The sequence below is a fragment of the Pundamilia nyererei genome, unplaced genomic scaffold, assembly GCF_000239375.1.
Source record: "Pundamilia nyererei isolate P.nyererei 1_Seehausen unplaced genomic scaffold, PunNye1.0 scaffold00494, whole genome shotgun sequence".
Classification (NCBI taxonomy): Eukaryota; Metazoa; Chordata; class Actinopteri; order Cichliformes; family Cichlidae; genus Pundamilia; species Pundamilia nyererei.
Genome location: NW_005187895.1, coordinates 44,902 through 65,452, shown reverse-complemented (window position 1 = coordinate 65,452; position 20,551 = coordinate 44,902). Strand labels below are relative to the sequence as shown.

General features: G+C 39.4%; 2 protein-coding genes across 2 annotated transcripts; one reads left to right on the top strand and one right to left on the bottom strand.

The window, feature by feature from the left end:
* The first annotated feature begins 2,939 nt into the window (after positions 1–2,939).
* Positions 2,940–6,971, top strand: plaat1l (phospholipase A and acyltransferase 1-like). The gene is made up of 5 exons (XM_005754004.1): positions 2,940–3,002; positions 5,401–5,530; positions 5,986–6,074; positions 6,146–6,310; positions 6,395–6,971. Exons 1-5 carry the CDS (start codon positions 2,994–2,996, stop codon positions 6,458–6,460), a joined length of 459 nt encoding a protein of 152 aa, XP_005754061.1. The 5' UTR covers positions 2,940–2,993; the 3' UTR covers positions 6,461–6,971.
* Positions 6,972–7,154: 183 nt separating this feature from the next.
* On the bottom strand, positions 7,155–12,363 carry ephx2 (epoxide hydrolase 2, cytoplasmic). The gene is made up of 18 exons (XM_005754002.2): positions 12,245–12,363; positions 11,488–11,566; positions 11,246–11,408; positions 10,693–10,883; positions 10,476–10,598; positions 10,284–10,355; positions 10,104–10,199; positions 9,747–9,825; positions 9,435–9,469; positions 9,323–9,349; positions 9,163–9,248; positions 8,974–9,085; positions 8,820–8,894; positions 8,668–8,710; positions 8,466–8,568; positions 8,092–8,161; positions 7,759–7,839; positions 7,155–7,672 (listed from the first exon to the last, which is right to left on the bottom strand). Exons 1-18 carry the CDS (start codon positions 12,346–12,348, stop codon positions 7,526–7,528), a joined length of 1,686 nt encoding a protein of 561 aa, XP_005754059.1. The 5' UTR covers positions 12,349–12,363; the 3' UTR covers positions 7,155–7,525.
* Positions 12,364–20,551: the final 8,188 nt, after the last annotated feature.

Sequence of the window (20,551 nt, the reverse complement as noted above, 5' to 3'; positions counted from 1 at the left end):
TGTGTGTATACACACACTGGTGAGCTCGGGTTTGAGCTAAACTCAGGTGCCTTTAACAGACTGTAATGCTGCACTGACTTTATAAAGGGGCATTTGTGTGTGTGTGTGTGTGTTATACACATGTATACAGAGTTTTTAATCAGTGACGGTGACACCAACATGTTGCTCTGTTCTCAGATGAATGCAGTGAGAGGACGCAGGTCTTATACCCATGAACCGAAAGGTTTCAGGGGGATTTCTCTCTTTTCTTTTCTTTTTCTCAGAGAGGGCGGAGCAACATCTCACAAGCTTTAAGTGGGCCTAATGAAGGAGTTGGGAGGGGGAGTGTAAGGAGATGAGTGTATGTATCCTTGACCTTTTTTTTTTGTGTGTGTGTGTTTGGTTCGCATCATTGCTCAGATTTGGTTTTTCAGATCTGTGCTGTCATCTGCCAACACATCTCCCTGGTTACTCAGACATATGTATCCGTCCCATCCACCTCCACCCGTCCTCCTCCCACCAATACATTGGACCTGAAGAAAAGGTGATCAGGAGGCTCCAGAAGCTTGTGATGTTAAAGAAACCGGGGTTATATGTTTGGTTGAAGCGTTTGGAAATGTACTCCGAGTGGCTACCTCGTGCTGTATCAGAAAGCATTAATTAAAACGAAAAAATAAAACGTCATTAATTTATTTCTCACTTATTTGTGACAATGATTTTAGACACTTTAAGAACATCCAGGAGAAGTCAAAGGTGTGTGTGTGTGTGTGTGTGTGTGTGTGTGTGTGGGGAGAGAAAGGAAGCTGTGTATATATATATAAATATGTGTGTGTGTGTGTGTGTATATATATACACACACACACACATATATGTATATATATGTGTGTATATATATGTGTGTGTATATATATATATATATGTGTGTGTGTGTATATATATATGTGTGTGTGTATATATATATATATATGTGTGTGTGTGTATATATATATATATATGTGTGTGTGTGTGTATATATATATATATGTGTGTGTGTGTGTGTGTATGTATGCATGTATATATATATATATAGATATATATATATACATGCATACACACACACACACACGTGTGTGTGTGTATACAAGAATAAAGTCACAATATTATAAATTCGAAACAAAGTTTTCCACCTGCTGACTCAAATATGGGATATCGAGTTATCCTGCCGGAAGAAGCCATCTGAAAATGGTACACTGTGTTTATAAAGGGATGGAGATGGTCAGCAACGATACTCAGGTAGGCTGTGGTTTGTAAATGATGCTACCAACAGCAGCTTTTATAATTTTTAACTGTACCATCTGAGTGTTGCAGCAGAAATCGATACTCATCAGACCAGGCAATGTTTTTCTAATCTTCTGGCCAGTTTTGGTGAGTTTGGTGAGGTGTGGTCTTCTCTTGCTGTAGCCCATCTATTCTGTTGTATCATCTGAGATGCTCTTCTGCATACCTTGGTTATAATAAGTGGTTATTTGAGTTACTGTTGCCTTCCTACCAGCTTAATGCAGTCTGCCCATTCTCTATTTTCTCTCAGAGGACTGCTGCTCACTGGGTGTTTCCTCTTTTTCTGACAATTCTTTATAAACTCTAGAGATGGTTGTGTGGGAAAATCCCAGCACATAAGCAGTTTCTGAAATACTCAGACCACCAACAACCATGCCAAAAGTCACTTAAATCACCATTCTCCACCATTCTGATGCTCAATTTAAACTTCAGCAGATCATATTGACCATGTCTACATATCTAAAAGCACCATGTTGAACCTAGTAAAGTGTCTGCTGTGTAATTTTATTCTTAGAAAACTTTCTTTTTTTTTTCATCCTCTTTCTGGTCTTCTGCTGTGGTTGTGAACATCAACAATTCATGACTTTGATCACTTTAAGTTAAAAACAAGTCTTTGTTCACAAAAAACAGCTGTTTCAGTGCCACATGCTTACACAGACCATGTTTTTTCTCTTTCTGCATGGACAATATAAAAATTTAGGTGAATTATTTTGTTATGCTGGCTATCAGGAGACCTTTGTTATGTTTTTCTTGAAATAAATATCCTGAAATAAACTCACATCGAAACAGACAGACTCCTGATTACTCTGTGAATTTAACACTTGCTTTACATTGGAAAATCAGACAGAAATTAAAAAGATTTTGCTCATAAAATAACTATTATGGTTTAATTATTACTGTTTCTTTTTCAGTATGTAATGTTGCATTAATTCTTCATTTGATGTGGGTTTTCTTTGGGTGTATATGTGGGGAGTGGCTGGGTGTGGTCGCGATTCTTCATTGGCTTCATGCTATGATGGTTTCTATTTAAAAATGCCATCACATTACATCAGACTGATGCTGACTTGATGTTTCAAGTGCTTTATTGCACTTGTCAGGACATTAATGTAAAACAGCTGTTGGAACTGTAGAAAAACACAACATATGTGATGTGTTGTGTTCAAGTTAAAAGGTCTAAAATGAGTCATTATGAGGGACTCTCTGTGCTTCTGGGTCTTTCTCTCTTTCTCACTTTGCTTACTTATCTCTGCTGAAAAAAAAAAAAAAATTTAAAAGCCAATTGAAGCTACTTCCTCTTTTAGCCTCGGTTTAGGAAACACCTGCTTCACACGCCCAGAGGTGGTGGGATTGGAAACACAAAGGGACTCATGGCGGTGCACTATGAAGCACCTTATTTAAAAACCACAGAATCACGCATTCAGACACAAAATCCACTCCAAAATGATCCCAGGCAACATAAAATATAGCAAAAATATAAAGGGAGGAAAAGAAACCCAAATTATTTGATGCAGAAGGTCTGATAAGGGGTGACAGGAGCGTGGTCAGTGTACTGTGACTGCGACAGACTGAGAAGATGCATCATATCACATGAGTACAGCCTGTATGTAAATGATGTGAGGTTCCTGTGTGCATGTGCTGTGGGTTTATGTTCAGAAAGGACCAAAGACATCCACAGTGAATACCTTAATCCTCCCTTCATGGGCCAGGTGAGTATGACCATTACTTTTTCTAGAATCTTGCTTTTAATTGCCACTCATGAATATTTACATTTTTAGATGACACTGTGTTTCAGTGCTACTTCTGAAATCAGAGGACCCAAAGTTGTTACTCGTGGTTGATTATAATAACTTTTTAGCTTGGTGTAAGCACTTTAATTCATCTGAAAGAGCACTAAATGGACTATTAGGCACTTTGAATGAAAGAAAATCTCATGAAGTAGCTTCTGAATTCACTTCAGAAGTATTTAATAATAATAATAATGATAATAATGGATTGGATTTATATAGCGCTTTTCAAGGCACCCAAAGCGCTTTACAATGCCACTATTATATGTAAACATGTGACTTCCCGAAGCCACCCAAGTCTCCATAGCCTGTCTTTGGTACTGTTTTCCAACTCAAAATGTACAAAAACTGCTCATTACTAGATCAGCAGATCATGCATTAATGGTTAAGAATAGTATTGCGGCTATTTCTTAGAACTGTTTTTTTTTTCTTGAATGGTTTTCTCTTCTTATCTTTTCCGTTCCACCTTGCTGAAAATGTTGCATCTTCTACGCCCCCACAGTTGAGTTTTTCCATAAATTGAAAGTAAAAAAGCTCAGTGTCAATCAGACCCTTTACCACTTAAGTCCAGAGTGAAATAACAAGACCAGATTCAGATAAACATTTGAGCACATTCACAAATCATGTTTTTCTGTAGCGTTGGTTGAACTTCTAGGACAATTGTGAAATTTCTAAGTAGCTACTCATCATGCCGCCCAGGCGAAAAATCTATATGAGTTTAATGTCCAAATATCTCTACTGCTACATGATAATTTGGCACAAATCTTTAGCTTAAATGGTTGGATCACAGATGAATTAATTCCAGGTTCTGGATGGTCTACCTTGAAGTTTGGAACATATTATATTCATAGTCCCTGTAGAGGTTTCAAAGTTTAGTCATCTACACATTAGACTAACAAGCGAGAGATCCTTGCTTAGATTCCAGGAGGAGACACAAAACCCTTTGATGGTCCGTCAGGATGGGCATCTGGCATAAGAATCTGTGGAGCTACCTGCCATGGTGAGCCCATGTTATTAAGGGAGCAGCCGGAAGCCTTTCTTTTTCTGCCTTCTTCCTCTTTTATATTCATGGTCCCTGTGGGATGAACTATTAGGAGTTTGATGAATGTCTGGTTTTTGATTGAGAGCTATATTTTCAGAGTGTATTATATGACCAAATGCCTGGAATAAAGGAGACAGACTAATGACCCTCATCCCTGCTTTAGAAGGACTTTGTTCTTAGTGCAATTTAACATCAAGTATCTCCCCCACTGTTCTCATGTTAGCCTCCAGATGTTGGACCACGAGTTGGCTAGTTAACTTTCTTTCTTTCCTACTAACAATCATAAACCCACATTCTTTTTAAATGCCGGCAGTCTTTTGGTTTGTTATATTTATCAATGTTTTTGCTGTGAAATCTACGTAGAATTTACAGCATAGTCTAATTCGGATGGCCGTTACCAACATGTATACCTGTATGACCTGTGTTGATGGTGATTCTTAGTTACATTTGTAGGGAGGTGGACGACAGGTTCCAGCGCAGGCTACAGTGCAAGTTACCTACATCTAAAATGCTTAAGTCAAAGGCAGATTGACTTCTTTCAGGTTCTTGAACATATTCATCTCTCTCCTTTATTTTGGCCTTACTAGGGTAAAAAAGGCAAGACTATCTAGTGGTTGACATGTCAGTATCCTATGAGCATTTCTCAGCCAGCTCTAATTCTGAAACTTCTAACTTTAAGATGGTGAGAACCAAAATGCTCAACTTGAGGCTTCACATTCTGATGAGCGGTTTCAAAGTGGTTATATCCAGCTTTTATTTACACACTATGGTTGGATTCATACTAACACCTCTAGCTGCAGACCTGATGGTTTGGTTAAGCATTAACATCATAAAATTTGCTCTCAGTTTTTCATACCTGAGAAGTATAGATATTTAAGATGAATAGTAACAAAGGCAGAAGAAGTATACTTGCTCGACGGTAATATAGCACACAAGTGCTTGTGGTTTCGCCGCCTGTACTCGCTTCAGGTTTTCTTGTGGTTTAAAAGAAAAAAAAATCCCCTTTCCGGCACAACTGACTGAATACTGACAAAGCCAAAAAAGCAGTGCAGATCCAGTGATGAAGATTGCGCTTTTGCCAGTGTCTGTTTATATTTTAGATGATAGAAGCTTAGTCCTTGCCTGTGGAGACGAGGACTATTTTTGAAGTGAGTTTGATTCGGCCTCATCCAGAGTCGAGTTAAGCAGAACCACAGGGTGATTGTTTGTGGTAACTTTATGATTTTTACCGCTTTCTCTCTTTTTTTCTTCTTCTGTTTGTTTTTTATTTTTATAAAGAAAAATTCCCACCCAAAGTTGTTCCCGGGGGACATTGTGGAGTATCCCAGGAACAAATACTTCTCTCATTTCGGAGTGTACTATGGAGAAAGGGACGGAGTTCCATATGTCGCTCACCTAACGTGTCGAGGTTGGTGACACTTTTTAAGGTTTTACTTCTCCACAGACAAGTGAAAAAAGTCTGCCAGAGCAGGAATAATTTCTCGAATTTTGGTTAAAAGAAATACAATTGTTTTATAGAAAAGAGTGTTAAACAATGAAAATCAGCAAGAGGTTATTATGTTAGTCTCAAATTCTGCAAAAATGTAAAAACTGTCTATGAGAAATTTTTCATCTTTGAAAGATGGACATGATGTGAGAACGCAGGATTTATGCTTTGTATGTGATGATATCTACTGAGAAGAGATGGACGACATGTACACCTACAAGAATCTGCTCAGTTTTCTATATAACACAGAAAAAAAAGGTTTCCTATCAGCTCATGTAACAAAGATCATAATATGACAGATAAACTTTATTTTTCTTGATCCTTCCTCTGGAAATCTGCCTCTTAAAATAATTTGATTTCTTGTCTTTGTCTGTCAGATTCAGACACCAAACTGCTGCTGTACGGCCGAGCTCTCAGGTCAGAGGTCAAACTGGACCCTCTGGAGCTTTTGGGGAAGAAATACAAGGTAGCATGAGTGGTTTAAACATACATGATGAGTTTGTTAAAGACAGCGACTTCAAGTGTGTTTTAAAACAGGTCAACAACATGCTGGATGACACGCACCCTCCGCGGGACTTCCACGGTGTGGTGAAGCCCGCCATCGAGGACATGATGGGCCGCGAGGTGACCTTTGACATCCTGTTTCACAACAGTGAGCATCAGGCGACACTTTTTAGATACGGAGTGAAGAAGTCTGAACAGGTGAGCCAAGGGAAGAGCGCCACCTTCTGTTTATTTGCTGTGAAGCATGCTTAAAGCTGGTGTGTTTGTGTGTGCGTGCTGCAGATTGATGAGATCTACGAGTATATCATGCCAGCCTGGAAGAAACTGTTCAAGGAGAAACAGCTGTAAACCAGGTGTGCGCTCATCTTCACCACCAGGGGGTGCTGTTCTTCTCTGAATCAGCTGCATGAAGTTTGGAGGAAGTTTAAAAAGAATCCTTCTCCTCGGTTCCTACCCTTACCTTAGTCCCTTTTTACACCTCCTCCCCTTCTCTCTTGTGTCACCCTTTCTTCCATTCTACTTCTCCTTATTCCTCGCATTCTCCCTTTTTTCTGTCATCATTCCTTCCCTTCTTTTTTACTTACTTTCCCACCACCTTTCCTTGTTATCATATCCTCACTTCTATTTCTTTACATTTCTTCCTTCCTGTTTCCTTATTCTTCCCCTACCCCTTCCTTCCTGCCATCATTTCTTCATTTATCCCATCCCTTAATTCCTTCCTTTCCTTCATATTACCTCCTTACTTCCTTATTCACCTCCTTTCCATTATCCTTATGTCCCTCATTAATTTCCTTTCTAAACCCCTCCCCCCACCCATTAGTTTTGTTCTTGATTTCCTGAATAATTATCATTATTTGTATTTGTAATTTTTTTTACTAATATTATATTATTTGTTAAATGTGTTTATGTATATGCACTGATTTTTAAAATCTCAATTTCATTTACAGGAAAAAAAAAAAGTAGTACTTGTGCAAGAAAAAAAAGCAATTACCAAACTGAAAACAAAGCAAAAAAAACAACAAGCATAAAACAGATACATTAGGATGTTAAGATGACCTTAGAAGTGTTTAATAATGGCACTTTCGTTCTCAGAAATAAAGAGAAAATGTTCATGCTGTTTCATTAAAATGATGAGATTTTATACATTTTGTTAAAATATAATCTTTATCTTGAACTGTGATATTTCTTATTTTTGTTACTTGTAGTACAGTTTTTCCCTGTTTTAGCAGAACATTTTCCTCCCTGTTGGTTGCACATCAGTTTCTGTCTGAATACATTTTTCATGGGAGGCTCATTCACTCTTAAAACTGCCTGTGAGTGTCTAAATTGTTTTAAATAAACTTTTATGTGCCACATTGAAAATCTTGTTAGAATCCTTCCTTCCTTCCTTCCTTCCTTCCTTCCTTCCTTCCTTCACAGTTTGGGAGCCACAGTACCACCTTCAGTCTTCTTGTGCGCCTCTTTAAGCCAGGATATCAGGATTTTGTTGGTCTCTGCCGGCTTTTCCATCTGTGTCCAGTGTCCACACTCTTCGATGTGTCCCCTGGTCAGGTTTGGCATCTTCAGTTAATAAATAACAAATATCAGATTAACTTCCAATAACCATTGATTGCTCATATGACTGTGTCAATGCTTTTGTTTCTTACCGAGTCCTCCATGCCCTTGGTAAAGGACGGCAGCAGTACGGGGTCTTTACCCGCCGTCAGCATCATTGTTGGCATTAGCAGCTAAAACACGCAAACATCTGACTGTGAATCAGAAAGCTTGATAACAACATGTGACTGCCAAGTCAACAAGTCTGATTTATCCTTCATTATATCAATAAAGTATTCTGATTCTGATCTGATTATGATTATGATTCCAGAGGTGCCTCCTGCTGGTCATTAGGAAGAATGCAGGTTTAAAGCAATTCTGCATTTTCTTCAATAGTTACAGCTTTAATTTACAGCCTGTATTACGTTTGTGACACTGCACCAAACCTTCTCAAAGGGCCGGGAACACATCCACTTCCAGTTTGCATCACTATTTCGATACCAGTTCAAGGGCCCCCTGTAAAATAAAGCCCAAAGGTTACTCAGTGATTCTCCACAGAACTGGATAATTTGACTGTTCAGGAATATTTGCTTATGACATCAAATTTCTTCACCTCTTCAGCAGTCTACAATTTGCAAAATACTCATTTTAGTGCCACAAACATAAAAGCAGGAACTGCAGGATGTAATTAAAATGCTAATTTTAACAAAAAGCTGTGTAAGAATCACCCACAGTGGATGCTTTCATGTAATAAACATAAATATTATTTGTTGGCGAGCACACAGAAACACAATCTACAGGAAGCTGGAAAATCTGCAACCTGAAGCCTCTTTCTTTGTACTGGCTGACGTAGTACTGCAGGTCGGCTTCTGTCAGCATGGAGCTCCTGGGAATCTGCTCCGGCAGACCCACAAACAGGCCACCTGTGATAAAGCGCACACACACAGCATGAGATCTGTGAATGAAGATTTAAAAATCTTCAGCATTCACAGCAAACACTGATAACCAGCAGGAAACGTCACCTCGAGCGCACACTCCTGCGGTGCTGAGAGGGGGACGACCCTTCTGTGGTACAGAGAAAAACATTCATCACGTGTGGGTGATTTTTCCACCTGTTTAGCTCTGAAACTGCACACTGCAATGCTGGGTGTGTGTGTACATTCGATCCACGCACCGCTTCACTACTGCTGGAAAAGAAAATCTTGAACGTCCTCTCCAAATCCTTCTCCAGCTCGGCCTCCGCCACACCCTGAAACACAAACCCCGCTTATGAAGCTGCAGTTTTTCTGTGACAGAAACAAACATTAATATATATATATAACACTTACTGGTGTTTGGAAGTAGACCTGATAGTCGAATATTGGAATAGCCTTCAGTCTCTCGAAAGCAGGAACCAAAGGATTCAACTTGAACATTGGGGTGTTCAACGATGCCACAGCCCTTCACGCACATGGAAAAGCACTTTAACTTCACTGTACAGGCTCTGGGGGACTGTGTGTGTCTGTGTGTGTGTTTACCTGATTCTCTCGGGATAGAAGCGGGCCATGGCCCACACCAGGGAGCCACCCCAGTCATGACCCACCAGGGTGACCTGTGGTATGGACTGGAACAGGGGACCATAAGCTTTTGTGTAAACTTTAAGTTATCATGCTATTCAATGACAGTGTTGACACTCACCATTTTATCCAAAAATACGACTAACTCCTGAAAAAAGAGAGAAAAATATGATTTAGAAAAACATTTTAAAACAACACTAAATCTGTAGATTTAATATTTTTGTAATGTGTACCTTACAAAGCTCCTCATGAGAATATTCCTCTATGTCTGTGAGAGTCAATACAGCAGGAATTACACCAACACTGAGCTGACTCCACACAAAGACTGTATATAAAGGATGGTTGTAGCTTCTCTGATGTCACACACTGGTAAAAGTGTGGTAGTTAAGCCTCAAGCTGAGCATTTTAGGTCTTTTGATCCTGGGCATTAAGGGCTAGGGGAAGTGACATATCCCTGCTGTTCACTATAAAGAATTTATACTGGGAAGCTACATACATCTTTTAAGTACAGTCTATATTTTCAGTCTTTCAGTATTTCAACCTACCAGGGGGCGCTGTGGACTCTCCATACCCTTTCATGTCCAGAGCTAAAACCCTGAATCCTGCTGCAGCCAAGGCTGGGATCTAGCACAGGGGTGAGAGGGTTGTTTAATGATCATGGCTTTTATTTCAGGATTATTGCAGGATTAAAAGAACCAAAACACCACCAACAACAAGTAAATATAACTGCAAACTTAAATAAATCAGAACAAAGACTTGAATTAAATGGAAAACAAGACAAACTTTAAATATAAGAAGGGATATCTCTGACTCTTAGTGTATCTCATCTCAAACACCCTCTGAATACACTTTGGAAGGTGACTATTTCGTGCGTTCCAACATATCCAATGGAAACAGGTTACCTGGTACCTCCAGGAGTACCAGCTCTCCGGGAAACCGTGACACAGTAGCACCGGTGGACCGGAGCCCATTTCCACATAATGAGTCCTCACACCAGGCTGGAAAAGACAGCCAGCAGCATTTCAGCTCTGTGTTGTGTTTTCATAATTCAACAGGTTGCTGGCACTGATAGATTTTAATACTTTTATGGTGATGTAGCCGTGGGACACTTCATCAGGGCTGCAGGCTGGTGGGGGGCTCACTGTTCCAACAGCCTGGAGATTCAAACGTATACAAATGTTATTAATGTAATCATTTTCTTTGTTGTAGTTAGATCTAAATGTGAGGGTCTTTAAACCCACTGCATCAGAGAAGATACTCAGAGTGACACAAACCTGAAAGCCAGTAAATTCAGACAGTTTCTCCAGAGCAGCATCCAGATTTTCCACCAAGACGGCCTTCATCCCTGCTCCTTCTGCGGCTTTTACACCCTCAACATCAGCATCCAGCCACAACGCCTGAATAGAGACAGATGACTCATAACATCTGATATACAAGAATTTAATCTCATTGATGCTGCATATTTATTGTCTACATCACGAAACCCTCTACCTGTTTGGGTGTCACCCCCAGGCGCTGCAGGGCAGAGCTGAACATGGCGGGCTCAGGGACCCTGTGACCCAAGTGGCAGGACTGGAGGACCAGGTCAAAATGGCCTCCCAGCAGAGAGAGAAGGCGACCTGTGCCATCTCCAGCCGCTCTGTCATCTACCCAGTGATTGGCCAGCACAGCTGTCAGTAACCCTTTAGATCAGAGGTTGACGTAAAGATTAGACATCATTGGTAGTGACCTACTTTTTCCCCACAATGCATTTAAATAAGCAGGTAGCAGTGACAGTGACAATGTTCACTTTACGCAGATATCGTGCTGAAATAAAGGTGACGTAGACTGTCTCCTTCAAAGATGAGGGACACAGGAATTCAGAACAGAAATATTTTGCAGTGAGAGAAATTAAACAAGGTTTTTTAACCAGATCTGAATTTTTTTCTACTTATTTCTTTATGCAGAGGAAGCCAATGTGGACGTGGCTTAAACCTGCTTTCTTTTGACTCCTCTGGCTCCAATTCCTCTGTAAGTTTGCTTCTTTAAAGAGTGTTGTGTGTACCGCTGCGTCGCAGGTCAGCAGCTGTCTTCAGCACAGCTGCTTGGACGTCCATCATTGCCTCTGTGAGTTTGTCTAGCAGGCCTTTAACTGACCAATCAGACGGCAGAGTCACACTCCTGTCCCGGGCTTCCTGCACACACTCGGCCTCCAAAGCTGGGATCATCTGCACACAGACACACAGCTGTACATCAGTGAAATAGCAACAAAAGGCATGAAGTGAAACTGTAAATGTCTTCGCCCACCTGTGTAAGTGTCATGGCTCCTCTCTCAGCCTGCCTCAGGGCGCCGTCGTCTTTGGACTCCAAACTGGAGAGAAAACCTCTGAGAAACAGAGCACAACACCTCAGATTAATGTGGTGATTAGAAACTGAGAGGGGCGAGCCTTGGTGGTTTCTATCTATAACACTCAGCTCTCAGGCAAATGTTTACTGAACTCTTAGATCAGGTCTGAGATGAAACAGAATCAGCTAGAAGTGCCTGCAAAGAGCAAAGACTTTGAGGAAGTTATACGTTTTTGCAAGTCAGAATAAAAGTTACACAATCGAACGAAAAGGCAGAGATGTTAGGTAATCCAGAAAATCCCTGCTGTAAGTGTTTCTGAGACCTCTATCTCATCAACATGATCAATACTTGCTTTCAAAATGTTATGGACACAACTTTTGTGTTGTTGCTGTCTAAAATTAACATTGTTATTAACAAAAAGTTGCCAAGTATGTTCACATATTTTTGGCCATGTAGTAGCTTACGTGCACCTGCTCATTTCCAGCAGTTAAGTCAAATATTTCTTTGCTGTTGTAATAATTATCCAGCTTGAAGCGCAGATCTGATATCCACACTCACTCACACTGTAAATAACCAATCAGAAATTCGTGCAGCAGCTGCGTATTTTATTGGCTTTTTTGTTTTGTTTTTTAATATAATCAAATATAAACACAAAGCGGTCTCCATACGACACATCTGTGTGCGGTTCAGAGATGTTACAAAACGGTCACTGCTTACCCCGGTAGGTTGTGCAACTCTTCCAGCTTTTTAAAAATGGCAGCACGTCTGGCAGAGACGGCGACTCCCCAGAAGTTGAACAGGATGGCTTTCTTATCAGCCATCTCTCGATCGGTTCTTTTTGCTTTCTCCAAACGGTATTCAGGATCTCTGCTGCTGCTGCTGCTGCTGCTGCTGCACCCGTGTACAGGGTAAACTTTGCCCTAATAGACTCACTGCGGGTCCACCCACTTACCCAGTGAGCTCACACTTAACTGAAAAACAGCGGCGAGACCAGACATGCACGTGACTTCTCGCAACAAACCAAATTTTTTGTTGAAACCAGTTCCACGAATAAAAGACCAAACATGTCCTCTTTATGTTTAATAATGATAATAAAAAGTACGTTAAACAACAATTTAAAAAAACTATTCAAAACTTTTTAGCGTCTGTGTGACAATGATCTACAAATGAAACATTTCTTTTAAAGTTGTAAAATGCTACTATCATACATATTATTATTATTATTATTATTATGTTTTAAAGGCAGTGACTACATGATACTACTCTGTAGCTTCATCGCTTCAAGTCGGTGTTTCTACTTTACAAGTTTTGAGCAGCTGTTAACATAGTTGACTCATATTTGCAACGTGTCAGGAAGAGTTTTTTTAGCATTCTTCTATAAATATGAAACATTTTCATGAAACATTGACAAAATATAAATCTAATTAAACCAAATAAAATAAAAATCAGCAAGTAAAGAAGGAAACATCAGACACAGCAAATCACACCAATAATGAAATGAGATGAACAAATTATTTAAATGGACAAATGTTAATTAAAAATAAGAATGTTGTTGGGCGTCGCTTTCTTTCTGCTACACAGACATATTTATGTACTGTAGCTGATTCCCTTCTAATATGTCAAGTATTGCTGAACTTCTGTACCATGACACTGACATCTTTGCTATTTTAGACCACATATCATGATACAGTAGTATGTTTGTTTACTCCATGACTGCCACTTCTAATGTGTATGTGATGCACAGTTTCAAAAAGATTATCAAAAAAGCAAGTGCTGGCAAACTGTCTATTAAGACAAGCGGACTCCCATCAAACTAGTGCTGGCAGGGAGACACTAAGGAGCCAGGCCCTTCCCAGAATGCAAATCCTGCACAAACAGAGTCAGTGAATGTCGTGTAGAAAGTGTGGAGGTGGATTGGTGGGTCTGAGGAGACTCTGTAGAAAGACAAAGTGCCAGCATTCCAGTCCAAATGCACTCCTACTTAGTTGGAGGACCAGCTGTGAGGAGAATTTATAGGTCTGATGATTTTATTATGCAAGGAGTAGTAACCATCTTCACAACAATACAAGCTCCAGGAGTACACTATGATAATCTTCAATATCTTTGTAAGTTACCGCTATGTTGACCTTTCTTTCCCATTCAACCTCCCAGTAACAGCCTCCAGTCAGACCAATTCTATGTCGCGACTGGGGCCAAGCTTCATATCGCTCTGGATAATGAGAATATGGCTTCCCCTCACTCAGCGGTATCACAGTCCTATTGTCGTCAAACAGGAAGAGATGAATCTGTGCTGTTTTGGTCCAGTTTGTGCTCACAGTCATCTGATTAGAAAACAAGAAAAAAAACAGATTAATTTAGAAGTCAGAGTTGAAAACAAGCAAACAGTGAAAATATATATATGTATACACACAAATGCATGGATCAACCGGAACACATACATATTAGAATAATTTAGAATAAAATCTTCAACACCAAGTGTTCTTCTGAAGTTCTCAGGTTTATCCATACTCAATACTGATGGACATGGCACTGCATGGGGAAGCTGTTCTTTCCTGCTGGGCACTGACAGAAAATAAGTGATATTAAAATTATAATGTAATTCATGGTACAATTAGTTTTAGTTTTCTTAAAATCTGAGTGATAATGAGATTAATGATTGTACTTTAGTAACTAAACTGGCCTCAAATGAACTTAGGTGGAGGTTTTAAGTAAATACACAGGGGGCGGTCTTAGCCTGTTTGGTGCCCTGGGCGAACAGATGCTGATCCGGCCAGCCAGAGAATCCCGCGCCGCCCCCACCACGATGCCGCCCTGGGCAACTGCCCGTGTCGCCCATATCAAAAACCGCAACTGTAAATACAATATATGTCAATACAATGTTAAGATTAACATTAATGAGGAAAATATCAGACAATCAAATGTGTTGTCTTTTGGAAAGTTGGTACATAATGTACATATGGCAGTCTAAATTGTGGATTTGGTGCAGATAATTGTACAGAAAAACATCAAAAACATTATTTCATTCCCACCTATCACAGCCATTCTGGTGTTCCTTCTCAAAGTTTTCAAATTTACCCATAGACGTCTCACTTCTCATGGAGACACAGATTCCTGGAGGGGTGATTTTTTCCTGGTGGTCTGATAGAAACACACACTTTGCCTTAAAATACATGTTCTTGGCGAAATACATTTAGATGAAGATAGAAGTCTTCCATTAAAAAATAAATACATGTGCTATTTTAGTATTTTCAGTGGTGATCCTCGTGGTAGTAAACTGATACACTTGGTTGGTAAACATCAGAAAAGGAGAAATCTGTTTTCCTGGTCCAATGGTCATATCTAGTGTACTCTACATGTTTAATGTCAGTGAGACTTTTTACACAGATAAATAAAGGCCAAAAACTGATTGCAACTTCTACTTTGTGACATTCATGAGGGATATATGTGAAATAAAATTGGATGACAGATTAAGGAACAACAACTCATTCATGACAATTTAAATACTGAAAATCCTTTTTTAATCAAACACTGTAAATCACTTTTTGGCACCAAGTTTTGTAACCTGCCACATTGCTGCTGCCACAACTGGGTTTAGAACATGAGAGCACGTGTGGGGGAGCACTACGCCAGCTGCTCAGGGTAAGAGGTGGAGTACACCCTGGACATATCACCAGTCTGCCGCAGGGCTATCAGACAGACAGACAGACAAAAGAAAAAAAACATGCTTCTTTCATTTTTGTTTCATATGCTTTATTTGCTTTATAAATGTTTTGCTTTTGTCTTTTCCTTTGTAGATGGTCTGACTCAGCAAATATCTGAGTGGCAGTTTGAGATTTCTCCTTTAGCCAGGCAACTCACAGTTCCACACCAGGTGGAGGCAGGACAACAACTACTGTTACGCCTCAAATGAATACGGGCTCGGGGATGAGGGGAGACTAGAAAAGAAAAAGGCAAACAAAGCAAGTGTGAAACTCAAGGTTTTTAGTAAAAAGGACTCAACTCAAAGAAATGGCAACACTGCTATTTCAACTAAACAAAAGTCATCCACAAACTAAAATACCCTAAGGAAAGACAAAAGAAATGGTTTACCAAATTAAAGGTACACTTCTGCTGCCAGCAGATACCTGCTACTCACCAGCAGCTCAAAGAAAACACCAAGTTTTAACATATGCAGATTACGCCACTAAATCTCACCACCAAAGACTGGTCCACACACTGACTGAGCAGGGATTCACTAGCTTAAATACGTGATTAGGAATCTTTCTGTACTTTTAGGTGCTACCTTATTATCAAAAGGGTTGCAATAGCAATTGATCTACATACACGTTTGACCTGACACAGAAGACTTTCACTCTAATCAATATAACAATAGCAACACATATGATGGCTTCTACACCTGTCAAGGCAGCTTTGCAGCAGACAGGAGTTGGATTCAAAATAAAGGGCCCATAAGCTTAAAAGCAACTTTATTGCTGAGGTTTAACATAATACAAACTAAAGCAGAACAGAAACAAAATATCCAAAACTTTTATTCTTCTTGGGAAACAGACAATGTAGCAGGACACAGCCACAAGAAAAAACATGACAAAAGATGAGTGGCAACTGAGCGAATACACACAAAAACAGAATAACAACAACATAAGACAGGAAATAAATAACACTGAGACCAGGACTAAGACTTAAATGAACGAGTCTGACACAGAGAAAGAAAACAAAACACACAAGACTGAGGGGACAGAATGGGAACACAAGAGGGGGTTAACCTAAAGATTTAGAAACCGAGAACTAAAGACATGAAACCACAACACCAAAGGTATAAGGAAATAATAAGACATGAAGACACTAAGAAATAACAGAGATATTAACATATAATCAAAACAGAATACAAAACTATAAAACAAAGATGATCAAAGAAAACTCAAAATATCCCTAAAGCTCAAAGACACAGGGACCATGGCAACACTAACATGATGTTTTAATAAGAAATATTAAGTTTTCATCTAAAATCTGTTTTACTGGACTTAACGTAAAGTATTTTTAAAAGTGTAATTTTAGACTTGATTCATCTTAAAAACTTCTGAAATGATAAGTTCATTTTTAAAGCACTTAAAGTGTACCATGTTGTTTGTTTCTTTTGTACAGTTTTTTTTTCAATAATCAAAAGAAGAAAAAATCTATATAAAAACATAGAAACTATTATTTGAAGTAGTATAGTATATTGGTGCATTGTGTACACTGCTCGGTAAACACAAGAGGACTATGTCTGTGAAGGTTCTCAGTCATCCAGGTCATCGTAGTTTAAGGAGCTTGGAAAGAAAAGTGTCTGGACTTAAGAGGACTAGTTTTGACGTCTTCTGGTCCAATGGCGGCATCCAGTGGACCCTCCAGGCATTAAGAGTTCCGCTTTTTACAGGATGCGTTCTTATGAAAACTGGGAGTAACGACATGACTGGCGGCATTTTTCCTAAAGTCGCCAACGCGTGGACACACGCAGAAAATAAAACCGTCTGTGTGATATCTGAACACAGTGCCATACAGGTAAGATTCATCAAGAAGAGCAGGGCGGTTTTTAAAATGTAGAAACTTTATTGCTGTTTCCGTATGAGATATGCAGGCAAAGGAATGACAGGCTCACACTTTTGGGCTTTCCCACTGCAAAAACACTGAGGCTAACAGCTGTGGAGGAAAGTTTTCCTGATGCCGTTGCACAGACTCGCAAGATGCGGTTTGTGTTTTTGTAGGTGACCTGATGGTAAAGAAACCAAAAATTTTGTTCTCGGCTGAACTGTAACTTATTACAGAGAACATGAATTAATGAATCGTGTTCACATGTTCAGATATTATCTACCTCCACGCCCTTTTTTAAATTAGGGTTATATATGGCAAAGGCCAAATAACCCACTTCTATTTTTGTTTACCTTGTCAAGAAACGCCCATATAAACACGCCTACAAGGCATTCGCTTTTTTCCGGTTCGCGCCAAAAACATTCACGCTCATAAACCCGCGGCAGACTGTGGAGCACGGTGGACAGCAAACGGAAGGCAGGCAGGAGTTTGTAAAGAGGTTGTCCAAAGTTGTTTGGTCGAAAAAGTTGGCGGCAGGTGCTGCTGAACTTCAAAACATCTTCATCCTGCAACATCTGGACTCACAACTCGTTTTACCGTTCTTGTCTTGTTTACGGAACACCCACAGCTGACAGAAACAGCCGGAAAACACGGGCCGGATTACCGGATTACGGTGCTAGACGGATTTGTGAGTAGAAGCGAGAGGAAAGAATTAAAATAAGGAAAAACTTTTGTATCTGTTGTTGTGGGGGAGACTTTTTTGTTTTTTAAATGGCAGGAAAAGGCTCTTTATTAGAACAGTTTGTTTTTGTAAATGAGGTTAATGAGAGAGCAAAAACACAGAGTTTTCAAATTTGGACTGAATGTGTGCTGGATTTTGTTGGGCTTTTTGGGATTTGGAGCATTTGACAAATTGTGCAGTTTTTTTAAAAAAGCATTTTATTTAGATTAGCTGGCGTTCGGGCAACATGTTGCTGCGGGTGTTAGCACTGTGGGGCAGCGCTGTTACCCCACAGCAAGATGGTCCTGGGTTCAAATCTGTGACTTGAAAATTCATGTGTGGCGTTTGTATTTTTGTAGTGGATTTATATTGGTGATTACATAGGTGTGAAGTTGAGTGCAAATGGTTGTCTTTCTCTGGGTGTCAAACAAGCAACCTGTCCATGGTGTACCTCACCTGTCACCCCATGGACTGAACTGTGACCTGGATAAGTGGAAGGAAATTGATGCTTGTGGTTGATTTGCATTGTTCCTCCTCCATCCAAGGTTCATCTAAAGGATGAACTCTCCTTTCCAGTACTTTGGCACAAGATTCCCACAGTGGGTTTCCAATAACCTGTTCTCCAGTTTTGGTTATCCTAGGTAAATTGTAGCCTGTTGTTCTAATGTGATGGGAGTGGCACCCAGTGTGGTTCTCTGCTGCTGCCACAGTGTCTACTACAATTAAGTTGCAATCTTCCAAACCATGCTTTGCCTTAGAGAGGTTAAACACGACTCTCTCCATGCACTTGCCCAGCATTGATGTTAAAGCAACACATCTGTAATCAGCTGTATGTTTAACTTTCTTTCTTTTTCTTTTTTTAGACAGAACGGTGCAGAGTGCACCCAGAGTCCAGCAGAGTGCAGAAGGCACTGGAAAAAATCAAGTAAGGGCCTATTCCAACTCAGTAGCACAGGTCTTCAGCACATTACCAAATCTCCATTTGCACTATTTGCCTATTTGCACTACTCTGCCTGGTTTGCACTCAATGTCATTTACCCTTATATTGTATATTGTATAGCTTTCTTGTTATATGTAAAATTGTATTATATTATTTAATTTTTTTTACTTTAAAATATTTTACTTGCATTTTTAATCACTCTTATATTTAAATGTTCATTTTCTATTTTATCTAGGGATTGAGAGTAACGAAGTTTCTATTCTCTGTATGTCCTGTACATGTGGCAGAATTGACAATAAAGTTGACTTTGACTTTGACTTTGAAATAATCAGCTGACACTGTTTTCTGACCATGAGGTTTAGACCTTGCCAAGCATCATGAAAATTGCAGTGTTGAGGTTTATCTTTGCCTGCTTAGTTTTCTTCCTGAACAATTTTTCACACTTCTTTAACTCTAGGTTTTTCACCCTGCAGAGAGGCTTACTGTGAAATAAATTCAGTTTGAATTTTACATAAAACATAATACATCATAAGTATAATAATTAAATTAACATTTTCAAACTAGTATCTTGTTTTGCAGATCAGTGAAGTTGGTTCAGAGTGAAGGACACACCGAACTCAGAAAACATGGCTTGTACATCACAGTCTGCCAAAGATTATGTAAAGACTGCCAGAGTCCATCTTGTGAGAGAATTGAAGAATCTGTCTGTGATTGTGCAGAATTTGAATCAGAAAGGGGTTCTTGGTGAGGAAGAGGTCAGCTTAATACAGACAGAGAAAACTGATGAAAACAAAAGAAGAATGATACTGGACTCAGTCATTAAAAAAGGCGAAGAAGCCTGCTATGAGTTACTCAAGATTATAGACATGACGAGGAAGAGGACTTTAGGGAGGCTTCCTTTTCTTTCTGAGAAAACGAATGAAACTTCCAGAGAGACCAAGTTTGACCTGCACCACTGGATCAGCTGCTTTTCTTTCAAGGAAGAACCACAAATGGACAGGAACTACTTACAAGGTATTTTAGGACAAAAGTCTGGTTGTCACTTGTTACATTTTTCATTATTTAGTTTCTTCGATGCACTAATTCTATAAAAATGTGCACAACTGCATTTAATTCATAGTATAACCCCAATTCCAAAAACTTTGAGATGCTAGGTAAAGTGTAATTAATTTTAAGATTAATAAGATTTGCAAAGTGTATAAAAACAGTTTTTATTCACAACTAAACACAGAAAACAGAAAAGATACAAAATATTGAAAATAAATAAATATATCCTGGATAAGTAAATGATGCTAAAACAAACAGCTGGAGAAAGATTTTACCACTAAATCAGGAACAGTTTTAGGATAATGTTCCTTAGCCTAAAACTATAAAGACATTGGATATCTCATCATCTGCAGTGTATAATGCAATGATTCAGAGAATCTATACATGCAAGGGTCATGGCTGAAAAACATTATCGTATAACTGTGCTATTTTGATCCTCAGGCAGCACAGGTTTAAAAACGGGCATCATTCTGTCATGGAAATACCTGCATGCACTCAGAAATACTTCTATATATCACTGCCTGTGAACACAGTTCACCAGGCCATCCACAAATGGCAATTAATGCTCTATCATGCAAAGAAACTATATTTGAACACAAAGAGAAATGCTGCTGTCTTCTCTGGGACAAAAGCTAATTTAAAATGGACTGAGGCAGGGTGCAAAACTGTTCTGAGGTTACAAGAATTGAAAGGTGAAATTCTTTTTAGTCATCATGGACATCATGTCCTTGTTATTGGTTCTCACTTAAGG

Bases quoted from the DNA above. Each gene is read 5' to 3' on its own strand.
- plaat1l (XM_005754004.1), top strand. The intron at 6,075-6,145 runs GTAGCATGAGTG...GTTTTAAAACAG, and splicing joins TTTTGGGGAAGAAATACAAG to GTCAACAACATGCTGGATGA. The intron at 6,311-6,394 runs GTGAGCCAAGGG...TGCGTGCTGCAG, and splicing joins GAGTGAAGAAGTCTGAACAG to ATTGATGAGATCTACGAGTA.
- ephx2 (XM_005754002.2), bottom strand. From the start codon at position 12,348: ATGGCTGATAAGAAAGCCATCCTGTTCAACTTCTGGGGAGTCGCCGTC. The intron at 10,200-10,283 runs GTATTAAAATCT...TGTCTTTTCCAG, and splicing joins ACGGCTACATCACCATAAAA to CCTGGTGTGAGGACTCATTA. The intron at 9,826-10,103 runs GTAACCTGTTTC...CCCCTGTGCTAG, and splicing joins GGTACTCCTGGAGGTACCAG to ATCCCAGCCTTGGCTGCAGC.